Source organism: Haemorhous mexicanus, chromosome 1 (assembly GCF_027477595.1).
Source record: "Haemorhous mexicanus isolate bHaeMex1 chromosome 1, bHaeMex1.pri, whole genome shotgun sequence".
Classification (NCBI taxonomy): domain Eukaryota; kingdom Metazoa; phylum Chordata; class Aves; order Passeriformes; family Fringillidae; genus Haemorhous; species Haemorhous mexicanus.
In genome coordinates this window covers 111,616,387-111,635,330 of record NC_082341.1, presented here as the reverse complement: position 1 = coordinate 111,635,330, position 18,944 = coordinate 111,616,387, and the positions used below count along the sequence as shown (strand labels likewise).

Sequence of the window (18,944 nt, the reverse complement as noted above, 5' to 3'; positions counted from 1 at the left end):
AGCCTCACATCTCTGACTTTGCTGACACCCAAGCCTTCTTTTCTTTTCAATGTTGTGGCAGGAAGGGTGAATATGAGGTTTTGGGGGTAGTTATAAATAGTGCCTGTGGGTTAGTTCAGTCATGTCAGAGCTTGAATTTTCACCAGGCTATTACAGCCATGAAATTGCACCATTGATTAATACATTTGATTTGCGCTTCTCGTTGTAAAAGACACATTTGGTCACTCAAGCTGCAACTTCTTTTATGGATATCTGTGTGGAAAATTTCAGACAACTTTGAAGTTGCTTTAGAGAACAAGTCTAGGCCAAAGCACAGTCTTGCGTCCACATTAATAGCAGTTCTAGAAACCATTTACATCAAGTACTTTAGCTAGTTTATTTTGTGGAGGAGAGGCTTGAGACTGGGAGAAGGCTAGGGAGAAGAGAGAAGACCTGTGATGGGGACCTTTTGGGGTGTGCATCATCTTTGCCTGATGGCTTGGTGCCACCCCAGGCAGATGACAAGAATTTGCTGTGCATAGCTGTGTCTGAAATACTGGTAATTTCTGAGTGGGGCACAGCACATTTAAGATGGCAAGACCCGTGTTTGCTGTCTCAGTTGTTTGAGCTGGTTTGGAGTCAATCACCAGTGACACGGAGGTGTTTCCCTTCTCAGCTGGCTCCCAAGGGAATGTTTCTACAAGCAGGGATTGATGCATGTGCCTAGGTCTCCCTTTAGTGGTGATGTGCAGCAACTCAAACTGCCTGGGATTGACCCCACCTGCATGGATCACTTCTCAAGCAGCAGTAACAGCGCTTTCACTGGTGGTCATGCCTTTGGCCAGACTCAGTCAGCTAGCACACTTTAAAATGCTTCCTGTCTGCTCAGCTTCAGGCCAACAAGCCACCAATGAGAGGCAGGACAAAACAGGGCATAAGGTTCTGGCCAAAGAAGAGCAGTTGATCAGCAGACTCTGGAGCAGTGGAAAGGTGCGCTGTCCTTCCATCAGTGGAAGAGTTTGGCAGGCATGAGGAATTTGGCTGTAAAAGGAAGAGACGTGGAGGAGTTTGAAGCTCTGAAAGGAACAAAGCTTCTAATGGCAAGGCTGAAGATGAGGAATGAAAAACAGAATTTTCTTCATTCCTTTCCCTCCCTTAAAAAACTCAGGAGAAAAATTTATATCGTGACTGAGCCAAGTTGAAAGATTTACATGTCAACACTTGGCATTAAAGTTATGAAAGATTCAGTAGCTACTCATCACAGAACTGCTGTGAGCCAAATTCTGAAAAGTCTTAAAGTTTGTCTCTCTTTATTTTTTATGGTGAAGTTCAGCCCAGCACCTGACCTCTCACCTGACTGTACCCATTCTTTTTTTGTTTTCACAGGATGGAGGCACAGCTCTGCTGGCTGCCTGTCAGTATGGGCATGCAAAAGTAGTGGAAACTCTGCTGAAGCACGGCGCCAACATTCACGATCAACTCTATGTGAGTTATTTGACACACACAATATTGACAATGGTGGTGGTGGAACAAATGTGCTGTTGCTTGGACAACAGCAGACACCCTGGCTCCAGCACAGACAGGCATTTGCCAAACGCTGCAGTTTTATAGGACTCTGTTCCTCTAAGATGTGGATTATGTTAACTGTCTGCTTTTTATGATGCTGAGAGAAGTAGCACAAAATCAGAAAAGATTCTTTGGCTGCCTTTGGGTTCATGATCTGTATGGAGGATATGTACCAAATGTGGAACAGACTTGTGCTACCCATTAGCCCTGGATGAAAGATCATGTCATGTTCTACCATGAAATGCAGGAGAGTGAATAGCTCTAGAGCCTCTGAAGTACGTTAGTTTTCTGCCAGAAAGAATAGCGAAAATTAAAATCTTTAAATTACTTCAAAGCAGTTTTTTAAAATATCAATTAAAATTATGTTATTTGGTATTTGTGAATCTCCAGTTTGCCAGTGTTTTGGGCAAAGTAAGGTTAAAATGGCTGAACTGATGTTGTTTAGTTGACTTTTCTGAAAGTTGGATTGAATCAATGAAGCTCTGGATTTAATTTACTCCAACAGAGACACAGATAAGTTAAGCTTTTCGGCATTCAACAGAAACAAGTAGCAGATTTTGCCTCTGCTTCCCACCCCACTCTTTCCTACCCCAGGGCACTCAGGACTGACAAAGAGGAAGTTGTTCCTCTGAGATATATGCGTTTTTTCAGCTGTTTCCATTGGCTTTGGATCTGCAGGATGCTGTTGCAATCCCTACTGGCTTGCAGGGGAGCTGAGAGCTGCTGACTGCAGAAGTGGTCATAGGGGGATGCCACCTCAGTGTTGCCTCACCCCTCATTTATAAATAAGGCTGTTCCACCCTTGCTGTTGTGCAAATTGTCTTTCTGATCTGAGGGCAGTGATTCATCCCTCTGCAGGGTAATCCCAGGGGCTGCCACTCAGTTTAAAAATAGCTATGCTGCCACACCTGCAGACTCTTACCCAGAGGTCAAGGCAGTAAAATTACTTCCTTGTTGTCTCTTCTGGAAATGAGCAATATTTGCAGTAGGATTTTAAAATGTACTTTTATTGCTCACAGACATTGGGCAAAGCCAGTCAGAAAAAGCTGTGTAATAAAATAAGAATATGATCTCTTGAAATAAGTGTTGTCTAGCTTTTTTTATGGGCCAAACTGCATTTGTCATGTGGTACCTGGATGGCAGTTTCACTGGCAGCCAAATGGGAGGGATTTTGAGCATACATTTGGATACTCCTCCCAAAACCATCAAGATCAATGTTTTAATCTTAAATTGACTCATGTGAGGGATCAGGAGAGCAAGAGACAAAAGAATACTCTAACTAAATAGTATTTCTTGCGAAAATGCTTTATAGCCTCAAAACAGCATTCTCATTACAGCATCCATTCAAATCAAATAGATATCAGTGAATGCAAGGTTCTCCATCTTGATTGATCCTACAATAAAGAGCTTTTTAAATATTACACAATATTTTTTTGTTTACTTTCTAAATTGAAGTATTCTCTGTCTCTGGAGGAGAGTGTTCTCTGGCTCTGGTACTGCCAGGTTTTTTCATCTACTTGCACAGCAACCAGAGAAAACCGCCCACCAGAGGGCCCAGGGACAGGCATTAATAGTTCCAGCAGACACCTCTTTTGTTTACCAGGACATTTGTCTTGAAATCAATGTCAAACATCCTAAATCCAGTCCCTGGGGCACTATATTCAGCTCATGCTCCACCAAATCTGTGCTGAGTTTTTCAGCTAGGGGAGTAGCTGTGCACACTCTCTCTGCAGACAACAGCATTTAGTCCCAATATAGCGATATGCCAACAAGGTCGACAGCAGGCTTTCACTAAAATGCTCTGTATTTTGTGATAAGCACCTGCCTGGGTTGGCATGAGAGGTGCACTTGCACATCTGAGATGAAGTAAAGGGGTTAATTCCTGTCTCTATTTAAATGAAAAGGTTCTCGCCTCCTGGGAAAACTTGTCCTAGCACATCCTGTGCTTAGTGCTGTGGATGTAGGATGGGTAAACACCTGTCCCACCCTCGATACAGATTTCTACTTATAGTTGGTTAGATGGATTATAATGCTGCTTGAAAATGTTCCATCAAAACCACTTAATGAAATATGACTTATAATTTTTTTTCCTATGGAAGGGGTTTCCCTGAAGTAAACTTCTGAGAACATCTGCACATGAAAGACATGTCAAAGAAAAATAAAACCCTGTAATTGTTCACAATTTATTCTTTCACAAGCTTTTTACAGGAAAATTCTGGTTTCTGATATGGCTACGAAATATTTTTAGATTACTATATTCTTGTAGAAGAACCATCACCTATATTACAGGTGAAGGCTCTTCTACAAGATGTGCCAGAGCAGAAGCATGGTGGTTTCTGGGGTGGCACAGTAGTACGGCACAGGCCTTACTCCTTCAGCCTCAAGGGCAGCCTTCACTGCTGGGGTCTGCAGTCTTACAAAGTACCTGACATCTCTCCACCATGTATCCATGTAGCAGAACATTTCTGCATGAACATATAAAAGCTAAATGAACCTGTATTGCTGTACAGTAGCTAATTTCTAGTTATGTAGCTCAATGCCTCAAAGAACTAGACTCTTTGTATTCCAGACACAGGATTTAATGCTGGATTTGAAATATGATGGGAGCCAGTGTTTGTGCATACTGAATGAAAATGTTGCCAGAGTTTATTATGAACTAGACTTTGCATTTTGGTAGTTATTTCTTGAGCATGGCTGTTTATCTGCTGTTACAAAGCATAATGACTAAAGACTGAGAACTTAATTCAATTTGATTTGGTTTTATGTGGAAAAATAGCATCACTTCAACACAGTGTAAGACTAATGTGTTTGTTCTTAGGATGGAGCTTCTGCAATTTTCCTGGCGGCACAAGGAGGATATCTGGATGTCATCCGATTGCTGCTTTCTTCAGGAGCAAAGGTCAACCAGCCACGACAGGTATGATCAACACTTCAGGGCAGAATTTTATAGTTCTAATCTTATAGTTATGAAAATTAACACTGGAATTTTCTCCAGGCATTGAGTTTATGTGGAGGTGTTTCATTGGAAGGTGGTTTGTGGCTCTGTCAACATCCTGTGTTTTAGTTCAGATTTGCAACGTGATTTTGAAGTCAATACCTCAGTTCTTTCTGAAAGAATTGAAACTGGCTGTACATCTACATGTTACACCCTATGAGCCACCATCCCTGGAGGTTTTTAAAAGGCAGTGTAGATGTGGCACTTGGACATGTGGTTTGGTGGTGGACTTGGCCCTGCTGGATTGATGGTTGGACTCAGAGATCTTTTCCAGCCTAAATGATGCTAAGATTCAAGAGATCAAACCACTGACTGCTCCTTTAAATGGGTTAGGACCACACGCATGTTTGGGACAGGCACCAAACTAAATCAAAATAAAACCCTCCATCAGCCCTCCAGTATGGAATGTTGATGTAAGGGCCTTGCACTACCTCTTGCAACTACGAATCTGTTTGTGTTGAACATTACCTTTGAAGGTCTACACTGCCTACAACATCCCTGAGTTCTTTTGAAAATTTTTTGAAAAGCTTTTGAAAATCTGGGTGCTCTAGGAGGAGGCAACACTAAATTTGAAATCTCCAGACCTTCAGACATGGTTTAATTGTCAAAGTTTATCTTTGATAAATGGTTTTATTTTTAGTTTAACTTTTGTTTATTTATTTATTTTACTTTGCGGCATTCCTATGCAATCTGAAATTCAAGCATGAGTGTGGCTTTAATCTCTGGAAGTTCTTGATACATATGGAAAGCTTTTCTCCCCATTTCCAGGTAGTCACGCTAGTGGGCCTGATGTTGCTAACACATACTAGCAGTGGCAGCTGTAAGCATGAAATAAGCTCCTCTGCAAGCAGTAGGGCTGCTGTTTGATCACTAAATGGGAAGTGTGAGCTAGCTTTGTGGCTGGTTCAGACCTGCTAGGGGGTCAGGGGCTGGGTCCACTGTGCATCACTGGATGCTGGAGTTAGGTAAGGGTGCAAGGGGCTTTCTGGGTTTTAAACTAACTGTGAGATAGGTAAGCATAGGTGGTATACAGATACATGTATGAAAGCTCTCTTGATCTCCAAATAAAAGGGTTTCTTAATTGTTTAGCTGTTTCTTGACTCTAAAATCAGTGCCTAAACAGCCAGATATGGAGTTGCGCAGCTAGCTTTACACCCAGCACATAGAAATGTCTGGTTAGAGATGGAGCTTCTCAGGAATCTCTACCTGCTTTAAGAGACCCTTGCCTGTGTTCTGCTGAAACCCTGCAGGCAAGGTAGCTGTCCTGGGTCTTCAGTGCACATTTGAAATTGATAGGATAAGGTCTTGTCCTTGTAATTAGTCATGCATGTCAGCCAGGTGGCTGTTATCACTGACTGCAGCAAGTGAAAAAGCAGCAGGCAAGAGCAAATGAGTGTGAAAACTCTAATAACAGTGGACAACGTGGCATGAGACAAGCTCTGCCAGGTATTTTCAGTATTTCCTTTCATGTGCACAAAAAGCCTGACAAATCATAGCCTGGCAACAGACACTGATCTATATGCTTCTGCTGCATGTGTAGGTCTGTGTACAGTCCTAGCTGTGGAAAGAGGATTAGTATTTTAAGTGCCTTAACTGAAACAGTTTTCCTGCTGCCCCTAGCCCCACCTCTGAGCACCAGAGCTGTGCTGGCATCTGTCCCCTGGATTGATGCATTAGCTGCTCCTAGGTTGCCTCCACACTGTCTCCCTAGAAAAAGCTTAAGAAATGTTAAAAGCTGTTAATTATGTCTAAAGTTTCAATGTAGAAGGAGAGACCAAGGTATGCATTAATGCCTTTTGAGTAAGTCAAAATAAGGTTGGGGAGCTTTAGATCTGGCTGAACGCTGTTGCCATTAAAACTGCTTTCTGCTATCTGTAATTATAATGCAGCTAATTCTTTCTGACATTATTTTTTTAGCTCTCTAATCCAATTTCTGCAACACAATGTTTCACGAGGCAGTTTTAAATCTTAGTTGAGGCAAATACTTGTCTCTGTATGAATGTTCCTCCTGGCTCCTGTGTTTCATCTCCAGCAGGACAGACCTTCTTTGCTTGAGGGTACCTCCAATCCCTGCTAAGATTATGCCTGGATAAGTGCATGGCATTTGTATTTGGGCCCACTGTAATCTGAAACATTTCCTTAACAAATGGAACATTTTTACTGTTTAATTAGTCAAGTAATGGTTGGATGGACTTCAGTCTGTTTCTTACTAACAAATGGATTTGTACTTTGTTAGAAGGGGGTGTGTTGGTCATGAGGAATGTAGCTCTAGAAGGGGCAGTTTCGATGCTAGACAATTCTCATTTACAAACTACATTGCTCTCACTGTGGTAAAAAACTTTTCCAGGCAACATTGCCTCAAATACAGGCCTGCAGAGTGCCAGGTGTGAGTTCATCTTCTCCTTCCTCGTGGTTTCCAAGTTTTCCTCTCTACCTAGGGAATTTGGTGGCTTAACCCACGGACCTGCTCATGTGTCTGCCTTCTATGTCTCCTCCTGCTGCTGTGGTGGGTACCAGTTCCCCCTCAGTCTGGTGTCCCACCTCCTGTCCCATGGGGGCATTTCTGACACCACAGAGCATTTTGGATGGTCCTGGCTGTCCACATGCAAGCCCTCCAGCTCTCACAAGACCAAATAGTGAAGCTTCCTGGAAAGTTTCTTCCCTGGCAGTGTCCTTTCTCTTGGGTTGTAATTGCCTTCTGCTCTTGCCAAAATTGAGGAGCTGGTCAGGAATTCTTTTGTCATCTTTTTGTCTAGACAGAGCTGGGGGCAATGTCTGAAGCCTGCTACAGGAGATGTTTCTATGCTTCTTCGACTTACAAAACAAAGCTGTAAGATTCTTTGCCAATGCTGTTTTGGCAGTCTGTGTTCCAACAGGCTTTATTCTGGCTGGCTAAGCAGATTCAAAATAACCTGAAAATTAATGACTTTTTTCTTAGCACTTGATATGCAATTACACATACATGCAAGCCAGTAAATCCATATGGGGTTGCACTTCAGCAAGCAAGAAATTTGCTATTGACAAATTAGTTGTATTAGTGCAAGTGGACTAATAGGCAGAGCAGTGGAGGATATGACACTGAATAGCCTGAGAGTAGGGGTGGTCTGCCCCTGGAAATACCTACTGGAAATTTGAGAGGTTTGGCCTTTTCTAAAATGTCAAGCCATAAGCAAAAGTTGAGATTCAGAGCTGCAAGATGAAGTCATTAGTTAATGGGTAAGAGAAAGAACATTAATTATTTCAGTCAGATTATATTTGGAACTTCTGGCTGCTGGATATAATCAAGTGTTGTCCGTATTTACTAGCTTGTAACCAAATGTGGAAAAAAGAACACATGACAAATATACGGGATATTTAAAATTATTGTAGGAATGTAGTGATCTGCAGTCTGCTGGCTGGGCAGAGGGACAAGGAAAGGAGAGTAGCTTTTGAACTGCATCTTTCCCTACTCTCACTTTCTTCCTGACTCATCTCTAAGCCCTCGTATCTGTTTACACATGAATTCTCATGTGACCTCTTAGCAAAATGTAGTATCTGCTTTGCATCGTTCACCAACATGACAATGGAAAAAGCTCATGACAATAGAAAGCTCATCCACTCCATATAAATATAGGTATTTGCATAAATCTGAGTGCTAGATGCTGTTTGCTTAAGAGAAAGAAGCTGACCATAGTCAATGTGAGCCCATCATTATCTTCACTATCTTTCTTCTCTTCAGGCTAACTCCTTCAATACAGCCACTCTTCCTCATAAAGTACTTTTGTCTCTATCCTATAGCTGAGGTGCTGAGGATAACATCTGACAGCAGTACTGTTAATGACAAATAACAGTAGCAGTGATATTACTCAACATTTGCACCTCCTTTTGCTCCTTTTCATACCTGAAAATAGGGGTTGTTCCTACAAATTTCACTGTGAGTAAACAGAAGCTGCTTTATTTCCTATGCTGAGCTTGTGATTTCATTGCTTGTGGAAATACAAGTGTGGATTTGCACAGCATTGGTTCTTCACACAGATTAAATTGTGCAAGCTGCTCTCAGATATTTTCCAAGTTTTATAGGCTTCTTCAGTGCACCTATTGCTATTTTCTAGAGCCCTCTGGTGGGGGGAGATTAGAAAAATATGAAGTGTCAGCTTACTGGTAGGGAGAAGACTAAATAAATAAATTGGAGAGGGACAGGTTTTGCCATCAAACTAACATCACATACTCTCTATACGAGAAAGCCATGTTATTTTTGAATCACAAAGAGCACTTGTATTAACAGGCTAATAACCAGAGTGAGTTCAGTCACTAACTTCAGTGAGTTAATTTATAGAGATATTATACAAGGGTGGGCAAAGATTATCTTAATCACCATTTGAGAATACTGAAGGTTTCAGGATATGAATTTGTTTCTTCTCAGAATCAGAAAAAGGGAAGCCCAGATTATTATATCAAAGGAAGAAATAACTTTTCTGTTTCCTTCAAAGGATTAATTCATAGTCCATGGAAAGCAGAGAACTGATTCAATAGTGGTTTTCTGGGTTGCATGTACAAGTCATAGGAATCTTCAGGTGACACTGGGAAGAGAGACTATTTCTTTGGTCAAGGTGGCAGTATCTTATTTAAGGTAAAAAGTTGATTTCTCCTGAAACTTCTCATTAAGGCTGTTTTTGAAGTCTCAGTTTAGTTTGTCTTCCTCTTTCAAGCCAAGCCTACAGGCTGCAGAGGGTGGTGAGGGGAGCTGGCAAGCCCTAAAGGCAGAAGCAGGCACCCTTCTTTGTGAGGCCTCACTTCTGTGTTAAAGTCCATACAGGCAAAGCCTTTTTTAAAGGCCCGTGAAAATTAGTTTGGCACTACATAACTGCTGGAGTCAGGAGAATCAGGCCATTTAGACTCAAAAAGAGGAAAAGACACAAAAAAGTTAAATTCTGCTTGCAGTGAGAAGTACTTCTAGTGCTTCAACTCACTTTTGCCTTTGGGAGGGAAATTCATCGCAAAGTTTAGCTTACTCTGAATGTGCATTTTCTGAGGCTTTGTCCTCAAATAATGATTGCATAGGACTTTTCCAAAGCAGATTGTTTCATGCTGGATTCCTTGATAACTGCCTTGTTTTGTAGTGGAGTTTTGAAGATAAAATTTCTGAAATACTTACCTTCACTGTAAGGCAGGATGTTTTTACCCAATTCCCTGAGGGTGGATAATGTAATTCAGTACTGAAATTGGTGATCACCTTGCATTGCTCCCTAGCTTCTGTAAACAACTTTCACTCCCTATGTGCAGGCACCCAGCTGCAGAATCTGCCTGTGCTTGCTGAGGTTTGTCTGTATCCTCTGTCCCATCTAATCACCTAGAGTTCAAAGTACACAGGATACCTTTAGCCCCTGTGTTTCAAACTTCCCTGTGTATTTTAGGCATGGCTGGTGACTTACTGAGCTTTAATTTCACCGAGCAATGCATATCTCTGGCAAACTATGCAAGAGAAGGCAATAAAGGGGGCTCTACTCCACAAAATGAAGGAGTCCTAACTTAATATGCCAACCTACCACACGGGTTTGGACACAGCTTTGCTTTTGTCTCCCTGTAGAATTTGACTGAGTAATTGATGTACACCAGTTCCAGTAGGCTTGGGCAGTAAAATATCAGAGGCACTGAAGTGAAACCATCAGCAGTCATATTTTGCTTGCAGGACGGGACAGCTCCCCTGTGGATTGCCTCGCAGATGGGTCACAGCGAAGTGGTGCGAGTGATGCTGCTCCGGGGAGCTGAGCGAGACGCCGCGCGCGATGTGAGTAGCGCTTCCTCCCGTGCTCTGTCTGCAGCTTAATGCCTCACTTGGGGGCTGTAAGTCTGCCAGAGTCTGTCCTGTTTGTCAGGTTGCAAAGTCCCACCACAGCTTTCCTTTTCCCCACTGTGTCTGGGACAGCTGCCTGGAGAGACCTTCTGGAATGAGGGAATGGAAATGTCCACATAGTTGAGAGACAAAGATGGTAAATGGTGTCACTGGTTCATTTTATCCTGAAGTTTTCACCAGAGAAACAGTCCTCCAGGTACCCTAAAACCAGCAACACATGCTGGGGAGGTGCTCCCTCAAAGGTGATGAGCAGAGGAGACTCTCCTCTCAGATGTGTGGGGAGAGCTGGCATTTCCCTCTAGCTTTTTCTTCCCCTCCAGATTCCTCTGCAAGGGGAATGCAGGCAAGGCATTTTTGACATTCCTCTTTTTTTAAAGGATGGTACCACTGCTTTACTGAAGGCTGCCATTAAAGGCTACAACAATGTGATAGAAGAGTTGCTGAAATTCTCTCCTACACTTGGCCTGCTGAAGGTTAGTAGTGATACACAGAGTTTTTTAGGCAGAACATAAGAAGACAAAGGGTCTGATGAAAAATCTGTCATTTTTGACTACTCTAGTGGAAGATGATAGGAGTTTGAGCCAAAAAAAGTCAAGGAAAAAAAAAAATCTTTTTTAGCTTTAATTCCACTCACAAATCTTTTTAAATGAAACTGTGAATTTAATTCTTGGAATGAGGAAGCACATTGTGTCACAGAAGAAATTCTGCTTTTTGTCACTTGATTTTATTTCTACTTTAAGCAGATTACTCTCTTGACTGTACAATTTTAACATTATACCCAGCCTTCTATTGCATTTAGTCAGCAAAATAGTCTAAAAGATCTGTCGTGAGCAGATTCTCTACTTGATTTTGTTTTCCTCTGAATTTGTAAAGTGACTTGAAAAATAACAACTATTTGGAAGCTGATTTTTAATGGCTGACCTAATTTTATGTGTCCATAAATCACATACTTTGATAGCCTCTGTGCATGCAAATGATTGGCAAACTTAATGTACTTGAAAATGTAGGTGGCATCAACTTCGTTATTAATTTTGAGTATGAAATAACTTCCACACGTATTTGAACTGTCAGTTTGCAACCACAAACAAACAAAAGGCCAGCCATAAAAACCCCCACCTATCAGCTGCCTGACACTGAGGCCATTAATCATCAGAGAGAGAAGATAAAATGCACAGATGGCTTCCATTACTGCTTGTGCTTCTGTTTCACTTGTTAATGACTGATTTTGCCGGGCAGAAACAAGTGCTGCGTTCATGTCACCTCTGATCTATTGCCAAGGCTGATTATTAAAAGGAAATACTGCTGTGGTAACGTGATCTTGACTCTCATTTTTATTAAAGCATTTAAAACCACGTCCTTCACACCCCACTAGGGGCTGCCAGCACCCTAAATCAGACCCTATGCCTTTGATGACCTAATGTCTCCCATGTTACTTCTTTCTCGCTCGTAGGTCTGTTCTTTGCAAGCATTTGTGTTTCACTGCCTTTTGCTTTTCTTCCCATGCATGGGACAAACACCTCCTCTGGCATTTCCTAGAATGGGACCTCTGCCCTCCATGCAGCCGTCCTGAGTGGCAACGTGAGGACAGTGGCCCTGCTCCTTGAGGCAGGAGCGGATCCGTGCCTGAGGAACAAGGTAGGTCCTGGCTCGCCATCCTCACAGGCACGGGGGAGTGCTCAGCAGTAGAGCCATGTGGGCCATTGAGGTGGGGGCAGCTCATGTTTCTGTGTAGAATTCAGGGCATTGCCATTACAAAAAAAAAAAAGAATAAAAACCTCCCAATTAGATGCACCTTTCACATATCTTACATAGATCTGTTAGGGTTTTTTTATTAGTTTTGCATTCTTTTGATAACAGCAATTTTTATATTGCTCTTATCTAAGAAAACTTCTCACAGTTTTATCCTGTGAAGTGTTTTAAAATTACATGTTTGATAATTCTGTGAATATATCTTCTTCTGACATGTTTCTGAACTATTTGCTGCTAGGATTTCATGTAGGTTTGTTAAGCTATAAATGAATGATCGAGCATTGAATTCTGGGTGAGTGAAAGTTTGTAAAACAAATGATCCAGGACATATGTTGTAAATATTTTGGTCATTTAATATAAAATCTGTGGCTTTTAATTTCTTCATCATTCCACTTGATGGCAGCACAGTTAATGCCACTCACACAGTAGTCTGTGTTAATAGACATTTTGGGTTTGTAATATAACCTGAAAATGCACAAGGTTTTTCTGCTACTGATAATGATCTACAGCAGCAGGGTGTGCAGTAGAAGAAAGTGTGTGGCTGAAGCCTCTCCTAATGATTTTTTTTTTTTTTTAATTTTTGTAAACAACATGCCATTTGGCATGACATTTAAGAAGCAGCTTCATCATAAATACTTTGTGTTACCAAAATTGTATTCAGTAAATAAAAAAAAACAATAACAAACTCATGTTCTATTACCAACCTTACAGCATAACACTATTTTAAGTGATCCCTTGGAGTTTTATGGACATTAGTACATAAGGACCTGCCTCATCTCCCCCAAAAAATCAGCAGCTATTCTCTCCTTTACTTCTGTGGCAGAAGCATAAGGAACCCAAGGGCATTTAGGAGGGACAGTCAGCACAAAATAAGCTGTCACTCAAATTCCATTCTGGGATTGTTTTGAAGACTTAAATGAGACTTGAACACTGAAAGATGGTTTCCTAAGATATTTTCAACAGTGCTGGAGACAACACTAGAAAAAACCCACGTCATTATAATGACCAGTACAATCTTCTCTAGAGTGTAATGCTTTCAACCATGATTGGGAAATACTCTTTCATTTCTGCTAACCTCAAGGGTTTTTTGTTCCAGGCAAATGAATTGCCAGCAGAACTAACAAAAAATGAACGCATCCTCCGACTCCTCCGTGCAAAGGAAAAGCAAAGGAAAAGCTAATGCAGCACTACAGCAGATGCAGTTTGACAGAGATGTGCCCTGACCACAAGCAGCATGACAGTAATCCTAGGTTGGAACAGTTTGAGAACTGATTAGCCTGTCCAGTAGATGCTCTCTGAACACCACAGGGTTACCACAGGCTGGGGCCTCCGCCTGGCATCGCTGAATGCGGGACCGTGACGAGAGCGGGGGGTGGCCCAGGAGCTGCCTCTGCACCACAGCCCTGCCTGTCTTCTGGGATCCCACCGATCCCAGCACCCATGTTTGCTTCCCACTCCTCCCACCACAGGCAAGCACCCCTGCTGCTTCAGACACGCATCCCCATGCTGTCATGGCACACACCTGTGACAGCGTGCATAGGGAGCACTCGGCCCTTGTGCCAGAAGGATACCTGGACCTTGCAGCTGTTGGGATTCAGTTGGCCATGGAGCAGCCCCATGACACCCCTGCCCTCCCTTTGCTGACAGTGACCATTCCTCTCTACCTCCAAGTGCCACGTGAGACTAGAGGTGAGATGCTGCCTGAGCCGTCACAACAGCAAAAGTTTTCCTGCCAGCCCAGGGCTGAGGTAACATTTTTGCTACTACATGAAGCTCCATAAAAATGATCAAGAGTATTACAAATTATGCCAAAAGCTACCAACCAAAAAAAAAGCAAGGGGAAGTCTTCTCAGTTGCAGCATCTTGATCTGCCAATCTGTCCAGCAACAAAACACAGTGGAACAGCTTATTTCAAAATGCCTACGCAGCTTATGGGGATCCTTCCCCAGTCTTGTGCGTCTTTTTGTGGGTAGAGGAGGACTAGTTGCTGAGCAAACCAACAATGTCCAAAAGGGCATTTTTCCACAGGAGCAAATACATCAGAAACTCAGCTGTCAGGCACAGCAAACCACACAGACGCTACACAAGTGGTATGTGTATGTTCTGCACCCAGATATGTGACACTATGGTTTGGTACCCACAGCTACTATGCAAAGCACTCATTCCCCAGGTCTGTGACAGGGGCTAAGGGAGAAATGCACAGTGCACAGGTGTTTCAACAGTTGGTGAGGAGTTACACGTAGCCATAGCTGAACAGACCCACTAATTATTGCAGACATGGAAAATTAAGTCTGAACAGCAGTTTTGGCCTTTATTGTGGTTAAGACACTTTGTCATGCTACTAGTGCCTGTGTGGGGAAGGCAGTGCAAATTGCAGGTGGCTTGTGCTATGTTTTAACCATAGCTCTAAGACACCCCATTTTAACCATGTTGCTCTAAGACACCCCATTAAAACCCAGTCATTTCTGCAGTATAAACAGTATACACCATGTCCTGTTAGCCACAAAAACATTAGAGATTAATTTACAGTGAGTTGAGGTAAAAGGTTAGTACAGTACATAAATCCAGGTGCTTCACCCACTTTCAAACTGTGGCAAATTTTTGAATTGCTTTAAAAGTTGAAGACAAGGAAGATTGTGAGGACACAAAATAATTCTTGCTTAAGAAATGTCTGCCTATGTTTCAGCTGAACTGCTGCATTTTTGCTTTGGTGAGTTAAAAGGAAATCTATAAGTGAGCTAACACAAATGAATGTAGTTTATGTATTGCACATTAGCCATATGAATTATCAAATTATAAAGTTATTCTTCTTGTGAGTAAGTTAGGTAAGAAGTTGGTGTTCTGGTGAAGAGAACAGAACCAGGTGTACCTTTTCTTGCATGCTGGAATTCCTATTCAATTTCTATTCTGCATTAAATAGGAAAGCTTTAAGTTTTCCAACCATGTAATAAGAACAATTTATTTGTTTAGGTAATTTATGCTGCTGTATTTTTAAATTAAAATAATGTTGTGCCTAACAGAAACTTGCAGATGAACTGGTACAGAACCAAAGAATTATGCAAGATGCTGAAAGGATGACTGTATCCAGGGTTAAGTTCTACAAGAGACTAACAAATACTGAGCATGCAAAATCTCAAGAGCCTTATTGGGATCTTAAATTGCACAGCATTACAAGGGACTGCACTCTAACTTCTTTAACAAACAACACTGGAGAGGACAGGTTTATTTGGAGCCTCCAGTGGGCTGAAGATCAACATACTATTTTGGAGAACAGTAGAGGGACTCTGGGCAGCCTGGCCTCAATATTAAACTTTCACCCTGCATTTTCTACAGATCAACAACGGGCAACAACCCCACTCAGTGAAAAGCCCTTTCATATTTCTAAAGGAGGTGAATAATCATTAGAAGGTCTTCAGTAGCTATGCAAGGAATACTCTTAATATCAGACAGGCTGTAGTAATCAGACAGTCGTCCTAAAAAATGTGGAAGCATCCGTTTTTGGTGAAGGTCTCCTATTTTTTCCTGATAGCAGAGCATAGGAGAGAGGACAAGGCAAGCCAACAGTGGTCCTGCAACAGCTGAAGTAAGGAAGCTGAGACAACAAATGCAGGTATCTGGTATCTACAGGTGGCCCTTCCTTTCTTCCAGGTGTATTTTCTTGGGAGAGTTGTCTCATCCCAAGGGGAGCAGTTACTCAGCAAAGAGCTTCTTCAACTATGCCTGTCCATGAGAAGATGCATGTCTGCTCCTCATCACTTAGAGTAAGACTTTGCAAATCCTGTGTCCAGCTGTGAATGGTCACTGCAGCTGGGGATCTCTTGAAACATGTGAAGAACACCTGGGTCCCTGTGTCCCATACAGAGCATCTGCTGACCTACTGAGGGGATGCAGCTATCAGGTTTGGGTTTTTTGGGGGTTTTTTCTTTGTTTGGTTTTGTTTTTGTTTTGTTTTGGTTTGGATTTTTTGGTTTGGTTTGTTTTTTTTTTCTTCTTTTTGGTTGGGTTTGTTTTGTTTGTTTTTTGGTTTTTGGTTTCGGCTTTGGTTTTGGGTTTTTTGGAGTGATCCTGTGCTATAATAGGCTTTTCTTATTTCTGAACAACATTTGAAGTGTGAGGCTAGCACAGGTTAAAGAGAGAGATTTGCTGGTCTCTTCTTGCTCTTGTTAGTGCTGGTTGATATAACACACAGGCATTCTGGGAGGAGCTGTCATGGAGAGTTGGCACTGAAGCCTTTCTCTGCCTGATTCAGGCTGAAGTTGAATCTAGCTTCAGCAAAGACTCTATTCAACCAAAATGAGACTTCTGGCATGGAAATCTTCTTTCTGGGAGCATTTGTTTCGTCTTGGGGCCTTTGGAGAGAGGGATGGTTTCAGTTTTGGGCTCCCTGTAACCCAAAGGTGCTTAATCTGCCTGTATATGGGCTCTAAAGTTGCAATACTGTTTATCACCATGCAATTAATGTTTTCACAAAGAAACCTTAATAATTATTAGTATTTATGTAGCTGTTGTTATCTTTAAAGTGTTCAGTAAATACTGTTGTGGTTTGTTTGTTGTATTAAAAAGGAAGCCCATTTTCCCTTGGTGGCTGAAGTGATTCACTAATACTGGCAGCTGCTCTTTACATAGTTGTGGTGCCTTTTGTGTAAGGTTTTCCAAGTGCTCTACAGACTTTATTTATCTTTGGTTTTGTTCCAAAATGTCTTGCTGAGGTAAGCAAGGAAGCAAATTATTTCATTCACAGCCCAGTGAAACACAGTAGCTCTTCATCTGTTCATGTCAACAGAAAAGAGTAAATTTAGATTTAGAAATTATGGGGCACTAAACTAATTTCATAGATGACAGGATGAAGATAAATATAATATAAAGATGTGAAACAGAACTGGGACAGAATAACACAACAAATTTTTTTCTGAGTTGGGTTTTGGGGTTTCTTTTCCCTTTAAAGTGTCATATATATCTCCATCTTACACCCAAAACCAATAAGCTCCACTAGCACGCTGATTTCAGGTTTGCTTCTCTGCACATTCAGAGCCAGAGGCTCAGCCTGCTATCCCCTCTACATTTATGCAGGTGCTGTTAGCCTGGTGACCTCCCACCAGCTGCAAGTGAGTACAATGGATGTGCAACCAAGTAAAAGTCCACAGCAAGTCAATGAAAAATATTGGGCATTTTCCTTCTATTTCACTAGAATCTAGCTGTCACTGTTGATTTCATTTCAGAGGAATGAGACACACTCTTTCAAGGAGAGAAAAAAGCTAAAACTTTGTTTTTCACATCCCTTTATATAGAGTTTTATAAACCCATGTGTATCTCCTATTGGTTGTTAACAAGCTGTTACCCCATAGTAATTGGTCAGTCTTGGAGAAGGTGTCTATGTTCAAGAAAGGGCTGTTTGTGGGATATTGTTTTTGTTCTTTTACTGATACAGTTGGGATTGTTGAAACAGGTGCAAGGAAATAGTCCTGATCTGTAGAATTCTTTTTTGCTGCTGTTTCTGTTTTCATGAAGAGCTGTTAGCTTTACCGTAGCTATGTTAGCTTTCCCGTGGCTATGTGGAACCAAGACTCAGTATGCAAGGCCTTACACTGGCCTGCTGCTTGCCACCACATCAAGCCATTGTGTGATAAGGATGAGCACAAGGAAAAACCTGCAAGGTCTAGAGAGAAGTGACATCCCAGCATAGACGTAGTAGTGGTGGAGCCTCAGAGGTTCCAAAATACATGGAGCTCTTCATTTAGATTATCACGGCAATGCAGTGTGCAGGGACATCTATTCAGTAATGATACAAAAGACAATATTGTTCCACTTGACTTGCACATGCTCTTCTTCTCCTGGAATGAAACCATCTCACTATTGATTCACCCATCTTTGTTTAGCTTAGAAGAGCTGAGAGAATTAGAGCATGAGATCAAATAGCTGCAGGTTATATTTAATGCTCTTTACAATGATGATTATCTGCCTCAGAGTCAGAGTTAACTGCAAGAATAATTCACACTTCCTTTTCCAGCCAGTCCTAGTGACTACTGGAAAATCCACAAGTTAACCAAATCTGGTGTCTCAGAAATTTCAGAACTGTAGTACAGAAAATGAGGTAGCACAAACCCCAGCCCATTTGATATGAACACTGAACAGATAAAAAATATAGCCCTTGTCTAGAGTCATTGATGTTAGAATGGTAATGTTTGCTACAGGCCTAACCAAAAGTAATACACAAGGCTCTTCCTCCCAGCAACAGGATATTGTACTGCACATTTGGGACTAAATGGAGTTGTGCCATCACACAGCAGCTCTGCTTTTGGCCCCTGGGAATGTCAAGAGAGTTTCATGCTGTTCTGAATTCCACCTTTTTTTTGACCTGATCTTTTATGCCTTTGATAAAGCATATATAAATTTATGTAGCTCCATGTGAGACTATTATTCTGCAGCGGGAATGTTGCTTTACTAAAATATGCTTTTTTGTATCATTTCAACAAAAATATACTACTCAGATAATCTTGTTCTGCATACTTCAAGATTTCTTTGCTTTCTTCTCTATTCTACTCTTTTTACAATACCAGAATTAGTTTCTTATTTACACAAAGACCACTTTGTTCTATTCCACTCAATTGATTAGACTGTTATTGTTTTCCAGGTCTTCACAGATGAGATAGCATATTCTCAAAAAAAAAAAAAAAAAAAAGTAGGGAAAAAAAAGAAAAAACAAATGGTGTGGCTTGGGAACAGGAAAACTTAATTTATTAATTTAGCATAACATAACAAGGTTTATTTCAAATATCCAGACATCACTGACAAAGTTCCCTGCACAATAACATCCATTAGGTC

General features: G+C 41.5%; 1 protein-coding gene across 1 annotated transcript in view; it reads left to right on the top strand.

Moving 5' to 3' along the window:
- ANKRD29 (ankyrin repeat domain 29) overlaps positions 1-18,619 on the top strand; it is a 32,706-nt gene extending 14,087 nt beyond the window's left edge. The window contains exons 5-10 of the mRNA XM_059859348.1: positions 1,366-1,464; positions 4,364-4,462; positions 10,209-10,307; positions 10,751-10,846; positions 11,910-12,008; positions 13,219-18,619. Of these exons, the coding sequence (XP_059715331.1) occupies positions 1,366-1,464; positions 4,364-4,462; positions 10,209-10,307; positions 10,751-10,846; positions 11,910-12,008; positions 13,219-13,302 (576 nt within the window). The 3' untranslated portion in view covers positions 13,303-18,619. The remainder of the gene's footprint in view (positions 1-1,365; positions 1,465-4,363; positions 4,463-10,208; positions 10,308-10,750; positions 10,847-11,909; positions 12,009-13,218) is intronic.
- The last annotated feature ends 325 nt before the right edge of the window (positions 18,620-18,944 follow it).